Source organism: Microcebus murinus, chromosome 26, assembly GCF_040939455.1.
Source record: "Microcebus murinus isolate Inina chromosome 26, M.murinus_Inina_mat1.0, whole genome shotgun sequence".
Classification (NCBI taxonomy): Eukaryota; Metazoa; Chordata; class Mammalia; order Primates; family Cheirogaleidae; genus Microcebus; species Microcebus murinus.
The window spans coordinates 18,294,673-18,312,952 of NC_134129.1; the positions used below are offsets into that span (position 1 = coordinate 18,294,673).

Here is an 18,280-nt window from a genome sequence, read left to right on the forward strand (position 1 = left end):
TGAAGTTTCACTATGCTGCCCAGGCTGGTCTCAAGTTCCTGTCCTCAAGCGATCCTCCCACCTTGGCCTCCTGAATCGCTGAGTGGTGTGAACCACTGCACCTGAGCCCATCCATATTTTTTAAATGATTCCCTCTTAGAATCTTTGATCTTAAAGATAAGAATAAAGCAACTTAAATGTGGACATTGATACCGCAATAAAAACTCAATTGTATACCACATCTCTGATTCGTAGGTAGATGTGGTTCGTAGAATAATCCAAGTCGAGACCCTTCGTGAGAACATCTTTATTTGCAAGGTTATGTATATGCCCATGCCTCACAGTTATGAGTAATGAATTGACTTTGAAACTACAGCCCCATGGCAGTGTCAGGCTCAGTACCACACTAAAGTGATTTGGGGGAATAGTACGGGTAGCCGTTTAGAGGAGAAAAGATTTCTGATCACTGTGAGATCTGTTGCATTTGTAGAAGCGATTTGGTAAAATAATGGTCCTTCTCATATTAATATTCAGTGTAGCTGGTAGGAGTGTCAGAAAATAAAAGCCTACTTCAGAACTGAATTGGGATAGAGTCAGTAGATAGAAGAACCAATTAAAACATGCTTTGTTCTGAGGTATCTTCTTCCTGTCCAGACAGAGTACTCCTAAAAGCCACCCAACTCACACCCAGTGGGGAATCTACAGAAAAGGGTTTTATGAGAACAGTATCAAGAAGTAATTTCCTTCGGAGGCGATAAGGGCTAAACTTGCTCGTCAGACTGTCTTGAGTTCAAATCCCATTCGAACCACTATAGTTCTGCGACTTCAAGCAAATTACTACCTTGATGCTTTGATTTTTCTCCTTGTAGTGAGGCATTAATGGGAAATCCGTATGAAGTGCTTGGACCATAGCATGCAATCAATAAATATTAGATGATGTTATTACCAAGTTTGGATCTTGAGTGAACCAAAGCCCTTAGTTCAGCAGGGGTGCCCAGGATTAGAAGATGAAAATTCCACCATAAAATGTGCCCTTAAAGTATTTGATTATTCCCTAAAACCTCTAGATTTAAAAAAGAGCTTTATTTTATACTTCCTGTTTGGAACTTATTGGAAAAATGGGTATCCATCATAATCTCAAGGGGAGAAGGAACTTACAGAAATCTGTAAATCAGAGATACCCTCATGCATGGAAAATAAACTGCCTATAGGCTACAAGAGAACAGCTATAAGGCTAACTTTATATAGTCAAGTTGATTGTAAAACTAGTTTTCATAAAAGGAGCTCCGTCCCCCCCACTGGCTTTTATTTTATAACTTTAAAAGTTCAGAGACTTTTTAGGGAGAGTGCTTTTTTCACAGTTTCAAAGAAGCAGGCTGGAGAGAAGGAACAAATTAATTCAGAAAAAAATATTCCCTTCCTCCCTCCACCCACCCTTCTGCTCGTCAAAAAAGCTACAGGCACTAAAATTCATTAACATTTCTATGAACATAAATGTGAAATATTCATTTTCATTAAGGAGTCTACTGAATATGGTGAAATCAAATTTATCTAAGGAGATATCCAATGGTGCTGATTTCCTTGACAAAGGGGACATGAAGCAAGGGAAACCATGAATCATTCATGAAGTTCAATTTACTGCTGTTATTTTTGGTATTTAGCATCCGTGAATAGAAAGTGTGCAGCATGTCGTAGATGCTGTTTTTACATTATTTCAAATGAGAATTAATGATTTGGCAGGCAGCAATAAAGTAAGAATGGTTTACAGGCTTGCGCTTTTAATTGTCCTATATTTCATATTTTCCTTGTGAGTATTTATATGTTCATGCATTCATAATATTGTTTTTTTTTCTCTGTATTCCAATTTCTCTTTATAAGTCAGGATCTCTTCATCATCAATATTTCAGGCAGGGACATAAGGTGGTTTATTGGTAACGTAACTAAATTGAGTAAACTCCCAGAGTTCTAGATTTGGGGGCTGAAAGAGACCTTGAAGTTTATAAAATTAAACTGGCATCTCAGTGAGAATGAATGGATACTGCTGTTCATTGGAAAAACATGCCTCTTAAATTCTAAATCTACCTTCCTGCAATTTCTGACCATTGTCTGCTCATTGGCGCTGTGTCATCAGCACTAATTAGTACATAGGGCCACATGCTACTACCTAAGAGAAGCTAGTTGAATTGCATTGAACTGGATGGGTTCGAATCTAGCGTTCTGGGTGTGATGGCTAATTTTATGTGTCAACTTGGCTGGGCCCACAAGGTGCTGAGTGGTCCAACAATTATTCTGGGTTCCTGAAATTATGGAGGCCGACAAGTCCCAAAATCTACAGGGTGAGTTAGTGAGCTAGAGAGCCATGGTGGAGTTCTAGTCCCAATTCAAAGGTCTGAGGACCAGGAGAAGTGATGGTGTGATTCCAGTCTGAAGGACAACAGCATGAGCGTGTTTTTGGATGGGGTGAACATTTACATCAGTAGACCGAATAAAGCGGATTGCTGTCCCTAGTGTGGGAACGAAAACCTGACCTTCCCCTGAGCAAGAGACAATCCTTCCTGCCTGACTACCTTGAAACTGGTACAGCAGTCAAATTGAAACATCAGCACTTCCTGGGGTCCTGTTGTCCTTCAGACTGGAATTACACCATCAGTCCTCCTGGTCCATGGAACTTTGGATTGGGACTGGAACAACACCATGGCTCTCTAGCTCACTAACTCACCCTATAGATTTTGGGACTTGTCAGCCTCCATAATTGCATGGACCAATTCCTTATAGTAAAGCAATCTCTCTCTCTCTCTCTGTCTCTCTGTCTCTGTCTTTCTCTGTCTCTCTCCATATTTACATTGGCTCTATTTCTCTGAAGAGCTCTAATACACTGGGCAGCACTGGGCATAAGGTTTATCTGATATGTGATAGCATATTAAAACATTCAGAATGGTTGTTATGACTCCCTAAATTTTTCTTCCCAGATATCTTGGTGTCCTCCTTCTGCATGAAGTTATCTCATAATATGGTATCAAGAACCGGACACAATTTTCCGCATGTCGCTGCACAAGGGTAGACTTATAGAATGACTCATGTCTTACATCTGGACACTACACTTATTTTGATTTTTATTTCCAGGTGTAGCACATTACATAAATAAAATTTAGCATTTAAATTCTGCAAACCTCACATTTACTCAGGGGGTTTTGCATAGCTTGATTAGGCCATTTTATCAGGTAGATACATTTTTCTTATCACATGCTATTTTTGTGGACAAGAAAAGGATTACATTTTGGAAATAATCAAACATGACTATTGCTTAACGTTCTGTGTACATGTTACTACTACCAAGACACTTAAAGGCAATGACAGTACTCTGAGATTAACAGATGGATTGAGTGGATAGGTCACTAAGTTGAATACAGGAAGACAATGTCTAGGTTAAAAGCTGCAAAGGCATTTTTTTAAAACGAGAAACCATTATACAAATAATCAGGTAAATGTTACTTTTGTTTGAAAACTTGGTTGCAGTTCAGGACATAAACAGTTAATAACTTATGGTGAAGCAAAAAAAAAAAAATCAGTTTCACTACGAGCCTATCAAAATTCCTAAATTACTTAAAAATGTTAGCTCTTTCCTTATCTCACTCTGGCTGATGTGAACTCCTGGGCTCAAGCGATTCTCCCACCTCAGCCTCTTAAGGAGCTGGGACCACAGGCCTGGGCCACCGTGCCTGGCTGAGATAGTCTGAAAGCATAAATACAAACTTGTACAAATGAAAGAATATGTTGTTGAAAGTAAAAAAAAAAAAAAATCTCTGCTGTAAATCTTATCTGCTTAAATCTGCGGGCGATCCTGGATCATCAAACGATGACAATGTCAACGGCTGCATGTCAGGGACAGGTGACGTGGATGACCGCTGAGGGGGGAGTGTAGACAGCACACCCACGTGATACTGGGACAAAAGGAAGGATTTACGTTCCAGGTGGGATGGAGCAGGATGGTCGGGGATGTCATCACGCTACTTTGAACTGCACGATTTAAAACTTAACGAATGTTTAATTTCTAGAATTTTCCGTTTAATATTTTCAGACAAAAGTGAAACTTCAAGTAACAGGGGGACTACTGTAATCTCATTTGTGAGGGCTCCGTCCTCTTGACCTAATCACCTCCCAATACCCAATCACCTCCCAATACCCAATACCATCATATTGGGGTTAGGTTTCCACATGCGAATTTATGCGGGGCGCAGATATCCAGACGATTGCAATGGGAAGCTAGCAGAGAGCATTTTGAAAGAGATGAATTACGGGTTCCTGACGAGTTTGGATTCTCAGGAAAGCTTCTTGTTAGAGGTGAGAAATGAGCATGAGAAATGAGCACTTTAAGCATGAGGAGAGGAAAGCCAAGAGAACTATGGTGGGGAGAAGCATTTCAGCCGGAAGAAACAAGACGGTAAAGACGAGGAGATAAGAAAAAGCTTAGTCTGCAAGAAACGGAGGGGTCTATGGTGCTGGAGTTAAGTGCAGTAAGCAAGGGGAAGAAGGCTCTAGATGAGATCAGAAATACTTGAGGGAGGTCGGGTCACACGAGAGCCTGAACAACACATTAAGGAATTCTCACAGTTTTCCCAGTGTCATGGGAAGACCGAATATTTTAAAGCAGAGGAATAATATGATCCACTTTACATCTCACAACGATGACTCTGGCTGCTGTATAGAGATTGCTTTGGACGGAGTCAAGAGGGAAAGCAAAGAAGATTAATAAAAAGACAGCTATAATGGTCCAGGGAAGAAGTGATGACAATGTGGAGAAGACTCATGCCATAGGGCTGGGAGGAATGGATGGGCTTGATAAATATTCTGCAGGTAGAACAGATGGTGCTTGGCAGCAGATTGGACGGAAGGAGTATGAGGGAGAGGGAACTGTCAACCATTAATCCAAGCATTTTGGCTGGATTAAGGAGACTGGAAACGAAACTCGTTTGGGAGGGAAAATGGAGAGTAAGGTTTTGAGCAAATTAAATTTAAGATGCCTTTGAAGCATCAGAAAGCTGCGCCAAGAAGAATGCTTTGCACATCAATCCGCAGCTCAGAAGGGACCCGAGCTTGGAGGTGTAAATTTGGGAACCACAGAATAAAGGCGGAATGCAAAGAGGTCTTCTGTGACCTCTCTGAGAACAGTTTTAGCAGAGGCAGGGGGTGGGCAGGCAGGTGCCAGATTGCAGTGGGTTGAGAGGAAGTTGAGGCAATGGACTACGGAGACGACAGACCCATTCTTTCGAGTGGTTTGGAGAAAAAGAGAGAGGAGAGACTAGGAAGAAGCTTCAGGGAGATGTGGGGGAAGAGTGGAGGGGGTTTAAGATGAGAAGAGTTTTCAGCTTGTTTACCAGCCATGAGAAAAGGAGGCGTAGAAAGAGCGAGATTGAGGGTCTGAGATATCAGGGGCGAGGTGTGTGCGGACTCGAGATGGTCAAACCCAGAGGAAGAAGAAAGAGATGGAATCAGCCTAACAAGGAAATGGGAGCATCCCTTTCTCTGTGATCCGAGGGGGGCTAACTCAGAATGCTGAAGAATAAGGGAGTTCAGAACAAGATGGGTAAGAGCACTGAGGGATTTCAGACCTGAAATGGCCTTTTCTTTTTTCTTGGTTTTTTTTTTTTTTTTTTTTTTTGGTGCAATGAGAGGTGACAACATCTGCTGACAGTGGGAGGCTGAGATTGAGGCTTTTCCTAATTTACGAAGCAGGGAATGGCCTCTACAATCATCCTCCCAAGCCCTTTCCACACTGCCCTGAGGCTTGTGGCGAGCAAACCTTCACGTGATAGCGTTATTGATTTCAAATTCCAAATCCTCTTTATACTAAACTCCTTGATCGATTTTTCCATATGCCATTGACCCATTTTTATAGCATCCCGGGGCTATAAAACTGTTCATCCGCTCCAAGTTCAGGCAAATTTTCAATTTAACAAGCCTTTATGGCTTTTTCAATTTTACTTGATTGGATGACATAAAGATAAGCAAAAAAAGTCTTTAATTTGTCTCGGGGGAACCTAACCAAGGAAAACGTTGCCCCAGCCTTGGGATTGTGATGGTGCATTTCCTAAGGCAGGCAAAATTTCCGCTCTGGCGGTCACAGAAGTATGATCGGGTTCAGTCTTCCACCAGGGGGATGTCAAATGTCTACCTTGTCATTCTCGTTTCCCAACCCACACTGGAGCTTCTCATCTGTAATCACCTTAAAGCTCGGTTAGAGCCTTAATACACCGTCAATCCAGGGAGAGCCGTTTTAGAAAATAACACGTTTCTTTATGAAAAGTGAAAAAAAAAATAGATGAATAACCAATTCGATGCTTATTGATACTTAGCAACATATTGATTACGTATGTAGGTGTTATCATGGAAACAGGCAAAGCTCATTCAAACTCCGGCTTGGCATATGCTTGTTACCTTACCACTTGAAATGATTGCTTTCGAGATTTTTAAGATCTCTTTATGTTGGTTTGCCCATTGTTAAGAAGGGATATATTTTAAGTAACACGTGAAAGCTAAATAATGTTTTATTTTCTTCAGGGTAACATCCGTGGTGGAATCTAGACCCTCTTGGTTTCCTTCAGCCACAGGCTAACTTCTCTGCAGCTGCAATTATTCGACCCTTGATCCTTGACCTAAAAGCCAAGTTCTGCTTCAGCTTCTAGGATCCGTTCTGACCTTTGTCAGGGGTGATTTAGGGCAGGGGTCCCCAAACACTGGGGATCTAAATCCCTGCTCCATCGCAGGCCTGTCCCCGTGGCCCTGGGTAAGCGATTGTGCTTCTCTGAGCCTCAGATACAGCATCTCTCAACTGCTGTTAGAAATATTTATGCCCCAGGGTGGTGTTATACCATACCTAGCTTTAGTCTCGCAAACAGAAGGCAGTCCCATGTTTCCTCCCTTTCCCCTAATTTCCTGCCTTCATAGAACTCCTCGTGATACACATTCTTGCAGTCAGAAGTTTCTGCTTTGCTTGAGGTAAGTATCTTTAGGAATGGTAGTTCTCTACCCAGCTGCTGGATCCCTCTGATGATGGTTAGCATCTGCCTGCATTGATTCTTACATATTAGCTGGTTTTAGACTCCCACTTATGATGCTCATCCATCTGTCTACCAAGGGTCCTCAAACTTTTTTCTTCTTTTTTTCATGCAAATATTGCATAGTAATTTTATTTAACACAGTGTATGTTTAGTATAGCATCTTGATAACAATCCTCAAACTTTTTAAACAGGGGGCCAGGTCACTGTCCCTCAGACCTTTGGAGAGTGCGCACTGTGGGCCCGGGACGAGTCGGCTGCTAAGCAGGACAGGCAGCGGTGGCAAAAACACCTGGAGGGCTGGATAAATGTGCTAGGCGGCCCGCATGTGGCCCGTGGGCTGTAGTTTGGGGACGCCTGGTAGACCACTGGTTGCATGTTGCCGAATTGCCTCAATGACTGTCATAAACCTGGATTCCCCAGGTATTACCTGACACCATATTTTATGATTACTTTGGACTATCTGGCTGTCTGGGCTTCCTCTATCCCTGCCCAGCAAAAGTTATATTTAGTTTCTGCTTCATTTATAGTTTTGGTTATTATACAATATGATGGATGGACCCTAACAATCATCTGTTTTCTAATATGAACTTGAAAAATTGCCGATTTAAAGAAAAATGTCAACCAATAATGGACAAACTCAGTATGCATTGTAAAATAAAATATAAATTTTTGAGAGAAAATGCTGATTATTTCAGGACTTATGATTTACAACACAGAGTCGATTAAAGTACTTGTCAAAGTTCATCACTTTCTTTAAGTAAATGAATGCAAGCCATCGGAGCTTGGAAATTCAAGAGGTTGTCATATACTAATGCTGACCAGCAGAAGCCAAGGTAAAAACTTTACAGAGTCAAAAGAAGAGAGGTCAAGGATAAAATCAACCCATGTGTATGAGGGATCCATGAGTTATCTTTCTTCTTCTTCTATGTCAGTCCCCAAAATAATGGTTACTTTCTTCCTAAGCTAATGTGCTGGCCTTATTTACAAAATGTTATTAGCCATTAATAAATGATTGGGTTCATAGTTCCTTTTGGTATTTGAACCAAAAGTCACCATCGACACTTTTACATATTAACACCTTTTAATACTTAGCAACTTCTTTATATAATAAGCTTTAAAATTAAAATATTAATTGAAAATAGTTGATAAATTTTCTTATTCATTCCAGGTTCTAGGGGTAAGTAGATCAGTGTCTATGTCTACATCTATAGCTATATCTACATAAACATCTTTGTCTGTTTCTATGTCTGTGTACCATAGAACTAGAAAATTAATGTAATTGCTTAAAAATCAGACAGTAAGGAAACACACTTATCCTTCAATAATATCATAGGGTAACCTGGAATTTTCCCATTTTCCTTTACCTTGTTTCCTTTCCTTTACCTTGTTAATTTTCCTTTCCCATTTTCCTTTACCTTGTTAATAATCTAGAGATTATTTTAGATGACTTAAATAAATATCTGTTGATTTCTCACATTACATTAAGTGGTACTATAGTAATGGTCTGAATTAGCTACTGCACTTTTCTGTACCTCTGAAACCAAGAAATAGCCTAGCTTTGGTATTCCCAATTAGTAGGCTCAAATGCCTGTAGGTTGATGGCTGAGAACCAGTGACACGAAGATAGTCAATCAGATTAAATCATAGAGTCTGACGTGTTTGAATTGCTAATAAAGCTATAAATGAAAAAAAGAAAAAAGAAAAACACAACAGCACAAGAGGACAAACAAAAATCTGTCACTAGACCTGGAAAACATTAAGCCTTTGGCCCAAAGCACGAGCCCCATGAGTACCATTTATCTTCTTTTCTTTTCATAAGGAAGGATACATCATTCATACTAGACTCTGCCACAGAGTTTTTCTAAAAGACAACAATTTACAATCCTTTAGGTTGACAGATGATAGAATCAAAAACAACCTCACAAAGTCTTTTCATGTTAAAATGTGTTGTTCCTTTCTTATTAATGCAGCTTGGCTATCGGAAAGCTTTGGGTGAAACTCCACTCTGAGAAGGAGAAAGCATGAGTTTATATATTGTTGGAGCTAAAAAAAAGTGGACGTCCCCTAATTGTTCAAAAAAGATAACTTCATTGAGATGACCCTCGAATCACCCATACAGGGGAAAATGTCACTAGACTATCAACACCTTGAAAAATTGGCAGGCGAGTACGGTTAAAAATATTCTAGTACCAATTAACTCAGCAAAAAGGTTGAATTTAATTGGGTCAAGCAAGCATATCCCTCTTTCTCATTCCCTTGTCCAAGAAACTCACAACTTTCTATCTCCAGGGTGCAGTTTTGCTCATCCAGAGGATATCTTCGAAGATCCATCATACATGCAGCTGTGGTTGTGATCCTGCCAGAGTGAGAGAGAAAGAAGACAAAGTCGTGAAAATGAAGACATTTCATTTCTAGGTTTCCCAGCCCCAAATCATGTCTACCAGTTGGCAGAAACAAGGCATCACAATTTTGTGAGATTATAAGGAATGAGGGTGCATGCCAACAAGCCAACAGATTGGGTAACCTAGACAGATGAATGGAAATAGATAAATTCCTAGGAGTATACAACCCAACCAAGATATACATAACCTTAACACTTGTACCCCCATAATATGCTAAAATAAAAAAAAATTAAAAAAAAAGACTGTATCAAGAATAGAAAATGAACACACTAACAATAAACCAAGAGATTGATTCAATAATCAAAAAGTTCCAACAAAGAAAAGCCCAGGATCAGATGGCTTCATGGGAATTCTACCAAGCATTCAAGGAAGAACTAATACTAACCCTTTTAAACCCTACCAGAAATATAGAATAGGAAAAACTCTCAAACTCATCCTATGAGGCCAACATCATTCTGTTTCTAAAGCTACAGAAAGACAATAAAAGAAATGAAAACTATAGGTCAATATTCCTGATGGAAATAGATGCAAAAATCCTCAATAAAATAAGAGCAAACTGAATTCAATAGCATTAATATAAAAAGATCATACACCATGACTAAGTGGCATTTATTCCTGGGATGCAAGAATGGATACACAATAATCAATAATGTAGAAATCAATCAATGTGATACCTCATATTAATAAAATAAAGCCACATGATTATCTCAATAAGTGCAGAAAAACTGAAAGCTTTTCCTCTAGGTTCTGGAGGAAGGCAAAAATTTTCACTCTCACCACTGCTATTCAACATGGTACTGAAGTCCTGGCCAGAGAAATCAGGCAAGAAAAAGAAATAAAAGGCATTCAAATGAGAAGGGAAGAAGTAAATTTGTCTGTTTGCAGGTGCATGACATACAGAGAAAACACTATAGACTAAACCAAACAAAAAACTCTTAGAACTAATAAATAATTATAAAATTGCAAGATACAAAATCAACACACAAATATCTGTGTGCATCTACAGACACCAACAACAAACTCTCCAAAACGGAAATTAAGAAAAGAATCCCATTTACATTACCAATTATAAGAAATGCCTTAGGAATTAAGAGAAGAAAGACCTGTACATTGAAAATTATAAAATATTGATGAAGGAAATAAAAAACCAAATAAATGGAAAGACATCCCATGTTCATGGATTGAAAAAATTAATATTGTCAAAATGTCTGTACTACCCAAAGCAATCTATAGGTTCAATAATTCCCTATCAAAATCCTAATGGTATTTATAAAGAAATAGAAGAAACAATTCTAAAATTCGTATGGAACCACAAAAAAAACCAGGAATAGCCAAAGCAAGCTTGAGCAAGGAGATCAAATCTGTTCTAACTTATATTTATATCCACAGTGTACAAGAGTTCTCTTTTCTTTACACCCTTGGCAACACTTTTGTCTCTTTTCTTTTTAATTATTGCCATCCTAAGAGGTGTAAGGTGATATTTCATTGTGGTTTTGAATTGCATTTCTCTGATTAGAGATGTTGAGAAGCTTTTCATATGGCTGCTGGCCATCTGAATTTCTTTTCTTTGAGACATGTCTACTTAGGTCCTTTGTTCATTTTTAATTGAGTTATTTGTATATTTAGTGTTGAATTATGTGAGTTCTTTATCTATTTTTCACATTAATCCCTTATCAGATATATGGTTTCCAATATTTTCTCCCATCCATAGTTGCCTTTTCCAAGCTTTTTAGTTTGATGTAATCTCAGTTGTCTAGTTTTGCTTTTGGCATCTGGGTTTTTGGTATCATTTCCAAAAAATTATTGCCAAGACCAATGTCAAGAACGTTTTTCCCTATGTTTTGTGTTAGTAGCTTCACAGTTTCAATTTTTATGTTTATGTCTTTAAACCACTTTGAGTTGATTTTTATGTATGGTGTGATATAGTAGTCCAATTTATTTATTCATTTTTTTGCATGTGGATACCCAGTTTTTCAAACACCATTTGTTGAAGAGATGATCATTTCCCCTTTGTGTGTTCTTGATACCCTTGTTGAAGTTCAGTTAACTGTAAACATATGTATTTATTTCTGGGTTCTTTATTCTGTCCATTAATCTATATGTCTGTTTGATGTCATTACCATACTGTTTTTAAAAAAATTTTTTTTATTTCAGCATATTTTGGGGGTACAAATGTTAAGGTTACGTATATTGCCCATGCTCCCCCCTCCCCCCTTGAGTCAGAGCTTCAAGTGTGACCATCTCCCAAATGTTGCACATCTCACTCATTATATTTGTATATACCCATCCCCTCCTCCCCCCATCTCACCTGCCCTGACACTCGATAAATGTTATTCCTGTATGTCCACTTAGGTGTTGATCCGTTAATACCAGTTTGCTGGTGAGCACATGTGGTGCTTGTTTTTCCATTCTTGAGATACTTCACTTAGTAGAATGGGTTCCAGCTCTATCCAGGAAAATACAAGAGGTGCTATATCACCATTGTTTCTTAAAGCCGAATAGTACTCTATGGTATACAAACACTACATTTTATTAATCCACTCATGTATTGATGGGCACTTGGGTTGTTTCCACAACTTTGCAATTGTGAATTGTGCTGCTATAAACATTCGAGTGCAGGTGTCTTTTTTGTAGAGTGGCATTTGATCTTTTGGGTAGATGCCCAGTAGTAGGATTGCTGGATCAAATGGTAGATCTACTTGTATGGCTTTGAGGTATCTCCATATTGCTTTCCACAGAGGTTGCACTAGTTTGCAGTCCCACCAGCAGTGTAGGAGTGTTCCTCTCTCTCCGCATCCACAACAGCATTTGTTGTTTGTGGACTTTTTGATAAAGACCATTCTCACTGGAGTTAAGTGATATCTCATTGTGGTTTTGATTTGCATTTCCCTGATGATTAGGGATGTTGAGCATTTTTTCATATATTTGTTGGCCATTATTCAGTCTTCTTTTGAGAAGTTTCTGTTCATGTCCTTTGCCCATTTTTTGATAGGGTTGTTTGATTTTTTTCTTGCTGATTTTCCTGAGTTCTAAATAGATTCTAGTTATCAGCCCTTTATTGGTCGGGTAGCTTGAGAAAATTTTCTCCCATTCTGTGGGTTGTGTGTTTGCTCTCTTGACAGTTTCTTTGGCTGTGCAGAAGCTTTTTAATTTGACCATACTGTTTTTAGTATATAGATTTGTATTATCATTTTGAAGTCAGGGAGTGTGACGTCTCTAGCTTTGATCCCAAGACCTATTGATTATGATGTTAGCTCTGGATTTTACATAGATAGTCTTGAGGTAAAGTTGTATACCTATTTTGTTGAGAGTCTTTATCATAAAAATATGTTGAATTTTGTAAAATGCCTTTTCCGCACCTATGCAGATGATCACGTGGTTATTATTCTTCATTCTAATAATGTTGTATATCACATTGATTAATTGGCATATGTTGAATGATCCTTGCATCTCAGGAGTAAATCCCTCTTGGCCATTATATATGATCCTTTCCATGTGCTTCTGAATTTAGCTTGCTAGCATTTTATAGAATATTACATTGTATTCATAATTAATGTAATTAATTCATTATTAATAATAGCCATATTTCAATACTATCACTATAAAGCTGCTAAAAATTTTGTGATTAAAGATTTTGAAGGTAGGTAGATTACGTTTGAGTCTTACTTTGCTGCTCACAAGTGGTATGGGTTTGGGTTAGTTACAGTATGCCCATGAGGCTCAGTCCCCTCATCAATACCTCACTCAAAGCACCTACTACCTATGATTGCTGTGAGAAAAGATAGCATGTGCAAAGCTTTTAGCCCAGTGCCCTGTACTTACTTAGTGCTCCCCAAATGATGGGTCATTATTATAGCTGTCATTATCTCATGATCATTTCCATTTTTGTTATCATTCTAGCAATGTCCCTGCTAATATCTGCAGGATTTATGAGTAGAAGGAGTCTATATTACGCATCAAAGCCTGTCTTCCTCTTCTGCTACAATCAAATACAACATCATCAAAAATAACAATAACAAAACTCAGCCTTCTGGTGGTGCCTCCCACTTCCCATTATTAGAGATCTGTCAGATCCATATCTGAAACCCTGGTCCATTTATACTCGGCAGGTAGCATATTACCAGGGAAGAGGCACCGTCTTAAGACCAGAGTTTGCACCATGTTCACCATCCCCAATTGAGCTTTTGTGTTTATGGAAACTCTAAAACCCTGACTTGAGATACCCTCCCTGGGCTTTATTTTCCTGCATTTGCTCTTGCCTGGGATGGTTTCTTTTGCTGTGGATTCCGAGAGTAACTGAAATTCATACGGCTAATCTGCTTTTACAAATATTTGATGACGAAATCCTTAAAAAATTAAATGGTCCTACTCCGTAAGTGTAATCATAAGTTAAAGAACTTAAAAGATTCAAATTAAATAATGTTTGTTTTCTACCTTAATCTCCAGGTGCTATACAACATTTAAAATTCTCTAGAAATGCTCTATGCAAATAGAAGCACAGACATGTCTTCTCGGGGAAAACCTCTTATATAGTGGCCTACTACACACACCGTTCTGTACCTTTCTTATTTTCTTTTACAATGTGTCTTGGATTTGGTTCTGTATCAGTAAACAATAAGCTATCTTCTCATTGTAATAATAAGCTTATAAATAATAAGCTAGACTGCAAAGTGTTCAGTTGTATGAAAATACCATAATTTATTTTCCTAATCATCCTTTGGTGGGCATTTGTGTTGTTTTCTATTTTATTTTTTTCAAACGGAAGTGCTCCGAATATACTGTAGTATAGTATATACTCTGTTATATATGTATATATGCACACACAGAGTATATACTATACTACAGTATACTGTGTATGTATATTTATATCACTACATACAGAGTACATACTTATAGATGTCTACATACAAATCTATGCATACAGTATATATGTATATATATGATATATATGTATATATGCACACACAGAGTATATACTATACTATAATATACTGTGTATGTATATTTATATCATTACATACAGAGTACATACTTACAGATATCTACATACAAATCTATGCATACAGTATATATGTATATATGTGTTATATATGTATATATGCACACACAGACTATATACTATACTACAGTATACTGTATATGTATATTTATATCACTACATACAGAATACATACTTATTGATGTCTACATACAAATAAATGCATGCAGTATATATGCATATATGCACACACAGAGTATATACTGTTCTATAATATACTGTGTATGTATATTTATATCACTACATAACAGAGTACATACTTATAGATGTCTATATACAAATATATGCATATGGTATATATATATATGTATAAATGTTATATATGTATATATGCACACACGGAGTATATACTATACTACAGCATACTGTATATGCATATTTATATCACTACATACAGAGTACATACTTACAGATGTCTACACACAAATATATGCATATAGTATATATATGAAGATTCTCTGAATGTACATGACAGCATTTTTTGAGGCTTCTAAGGTGAGTTATTGATTTGTGCTAAACTAATGGGAATACAGGCTCCTTTTTCTTAAAACAGTAGCCCTTTCCAATTTCTCTTTGGCTTTCCTTTTGAAGGTTCACAGATGTGAACATTTTGACATACCCTTTCAAGCCTTTCTTAGACAGGGCATTGGTCAATTTAATTGAACTTCTTTTAAGCCTTAGGCAAGAGCAAAAGGAGTTTTAAAGTTTAATTAAATTTTTTTTTTCAAAGTGTTTTACAAAAAACACTACTATGCTTCTGCTCCCATGATTATATGGGTTACTTTGTTCACCTAACGACATATCATGAATATTTCTGGCTGTCTAAAAATACAGATCTGCAGCATTATTTTTATAGTCTGCGTAGTGTTTCGAACGCCCTAAATAAAACAGCATAATAAATATTAAAAATCCATCAGCCTATCTTACTATTGCTACTTTACTATATTCTTTGTTTAACAGCTGCTTATGAATTTAAAATTTGTGAAGATGTGAACATTCTCTGGGAATTACTACAGCGTGCCCAGCCCTATGATCTTATGACTTAGCTAATACTTCGCAATTAGGGATGATTTTTTTCCTCTAGGGAGCATTTGGCAATATCTGGAGACGTATTTTATTCTCATGCTGGGGCTAAAGGATTGATAATGGGATCTAGAGGGTGGAGGCCAGAGATGATGCTAAACATTCTACAATGCACAGGACAGCCCCCCGACCCCCAAAATAATTAGCTGCCAGCACTGCCAAGATTAACTAACCCTGGTACAGAGATCATTTTGAAAAGCCAAGGCTGGAGGATCGCTTGAGGCCAGGAGTTCTGAGAGCAGCCTGGGCAACATAGTGAGACCCTGTCTTTAAATAAATAAATTAGCTGAGTGTGGTGGTGCACACCTGTTATCCTAGCTACTTGGAAGGCTGAGGCAGGAGGATCACTTGAGCCCAGGAGTTTGAAGAAGATGCAGTGAGCTATCCTAGTGCTATTACACTCTAGCTTGGGTGACAGAGTGAGACCCTGTCTCAAACCAAAAAAAAGAAACCTTGCTCTAATCGTGGTCTTTCAAACATTTTTTTTTCCTCTGTGAGAAACTTTGATAAAATGAAATTATATAAGGAACCTCAATATGTAAAGTACAAATGAAATAAATGAAAGCCGTACTTTAATAGAAAGTCACCTTGTTTTATTTCCAAATGTTTCTATCCATTTCAATGGGCACAATAATTTGAAAGCAGGACTTATGGTGAGAATTATGGTCTTAAATCTCCCTCAGCAGCAATTTATTTTTGGTTGTATTTTATTTATATAGTATTGAAAGAATCCTTATAAATAGTGAAGTATCTGCTTCTAAAATCTTGTAACCAAGCACGGACTACCCTACATTGGGAAAACAACAACAACAAAAATAACACCAAGCCTTGTGACAGAAAATCACCTCTGTAATCAATGACACCTTTGCAAATAGTTCAGATATGCAATGTTATTTTTATAGGAACATTCAAAGGTGTTGGTCTCTAGAGGTGTTTAGTGATGGATTAAAGGGAAGGTTTACTTGGTGCTCAATGTTCTACATAAGCCAGCCTAGCGGCACAAGTTAATAGGGTGGTTTTTAATGCATTAAAACGTGGTATAGGGCACGTGACAGTGCACACACTTCTTATTACAATTTAAAATAATTAAAATATTTAAAAATACAATTGGAATCAAATATTTGTGGAACCATTAAAGAAACAGCCTTAAGGACACTTGAGAATATCATTTGAGCCCCTCCTGGTCAGCGTATCTTACTTGGGTTTATTTTCATGCGTTTTCATGCAAATGCCATCTAGTGAGTTAACCACTTCATGTTAAATCAAGGCGTGCATTGGAATCTTGTCCTGGGCCACTGACTCGCAAGTTGTGAGACTCTGTAGTGCTTATAAAGCATTTGGCAACACCAATGGAGCATTGCCTATAAAATGAATAACTTATGTCTCATGTTGTTGAGTAGTAAAAGGAAAAAACAACTTTTGGAAAGCATGGCTGGATTTACTGTTGCTTTTCCTTATGATCAATCTGTTAAGAAATCAATAGATACAATAAATATAATTGATATCACTTTAAGAAACTATACATCACACCAAGGCTTGACTATAACCTCTTGTTTTTTCAGCTAAGATCTCCTGGGCCAGTTTACTTCTACTGTTCCCAGATCGCATGATGATATCGAAGAGGGTCGAGTAATCATCATAGTTTAGCAAGGGAAGGAATCAAAAGCTGAGATGATCAAAAGATGAGATCTTCATCTGAGGAAGTCACCTGGCTTTCTCTGGAAAGCACTAACATTAGTGAAACAGCTTTCATCTTGGGATCTTCATGGTCCAAATGTTGAACCTGCAAGAGGATTTCATTGGCCCAGTTTGAATTAGGTACCAACTCTTCCAGAATTATTTATTAAGAATTGGATAAAAAGTCACACAAATACAAATGTGGTCATCAGAGATCCACAGTGGTCTCTGAGAAAGCAGAGATCATTGAGACCCAGAAAAAAAAAAAAAAAAACCTCCACAGAAGCATACACTCTCAAGTCTACATTTTTCAGTCTGTAGAAATCCCTGCCCCAGAATGTCGTGCTCTGCTGATTTAAGGGTTTGGCATTTCTAGATTTTGTAATGCTTATGAGTAACTGAGTTGAGTGCATGAGCTCTTTGTGAGAAAAAAGTTGCTCGGTAAGAATTCCCTGGATCATTAACAAAAAGAGAGGTGTCCCTCGCAAGAGATCTTCTGTCTTCTGGGTGGAAGAACAACAATGAACATCTCTAAGAAAGATTGCCCCTGTGTCCCCGTTTGTTCTCCCTGCTTGACGTGATTGCTCAGCAGTGGTTAGTCACCTCTACAATTATTAATTCACACGTTAATGGAAATGTACTCACACCGTGGCCAAAGCAGGCCGATATTATAAGTCATCTATGGAATCAAAGGTGCCAAAGATCATGAAGTTGGATGGATTGAGGGCTTCAAGACCGAACTGTTTTCTGGATTTGGGTTTTTAACTTTTCACGCTCGACATTTTCGTTCTGAGTGTGTGAAAATATTCATATGGGTGGACAGGAAATGAAAGTACAATGGGATAGAACCAATTGAAAGCAAAAGCTGTTTGTCTGTAGACTGATTTCTCAGAGGTAGACTCATGACAGCGTAACATTCACCTGTCTTCTCTTAAAGATATTTAGAATGGCTTACATTATAGTCCAATTTATTGACATTTTGAAGGTTAGGGCAGAACACTATAATGGGCTATTAGTTAGAAACCGTGGTCTCATGATACGTT

At 38.0% G+C, this 18,280-nt stretch overlaps 1 protein-coding gene across 1 annotated transcript in view; it reads right to left on the reverse strand.

The window, feature by feature from the left end:
- GABRB1 (gamma-aminobutyric acid type A receptor subunit beta1) overlaps positions 1–18,280 on the reverse strand; it is a 301,917-nt gene that overhangs the window by 68,383 nt on the left and 215,254 nt on the right. Inside the window, exon 5 of the mRNA XM_075997878.1 lies at positions 9,311–9,393. Coding sequence (XP_075853993.1) covers positions 9,311–9,393 — 83 coding nt within the window. The remainder of the gene's footprint in view (positions 1–9,310; positions 9,394–18,280) is intronic.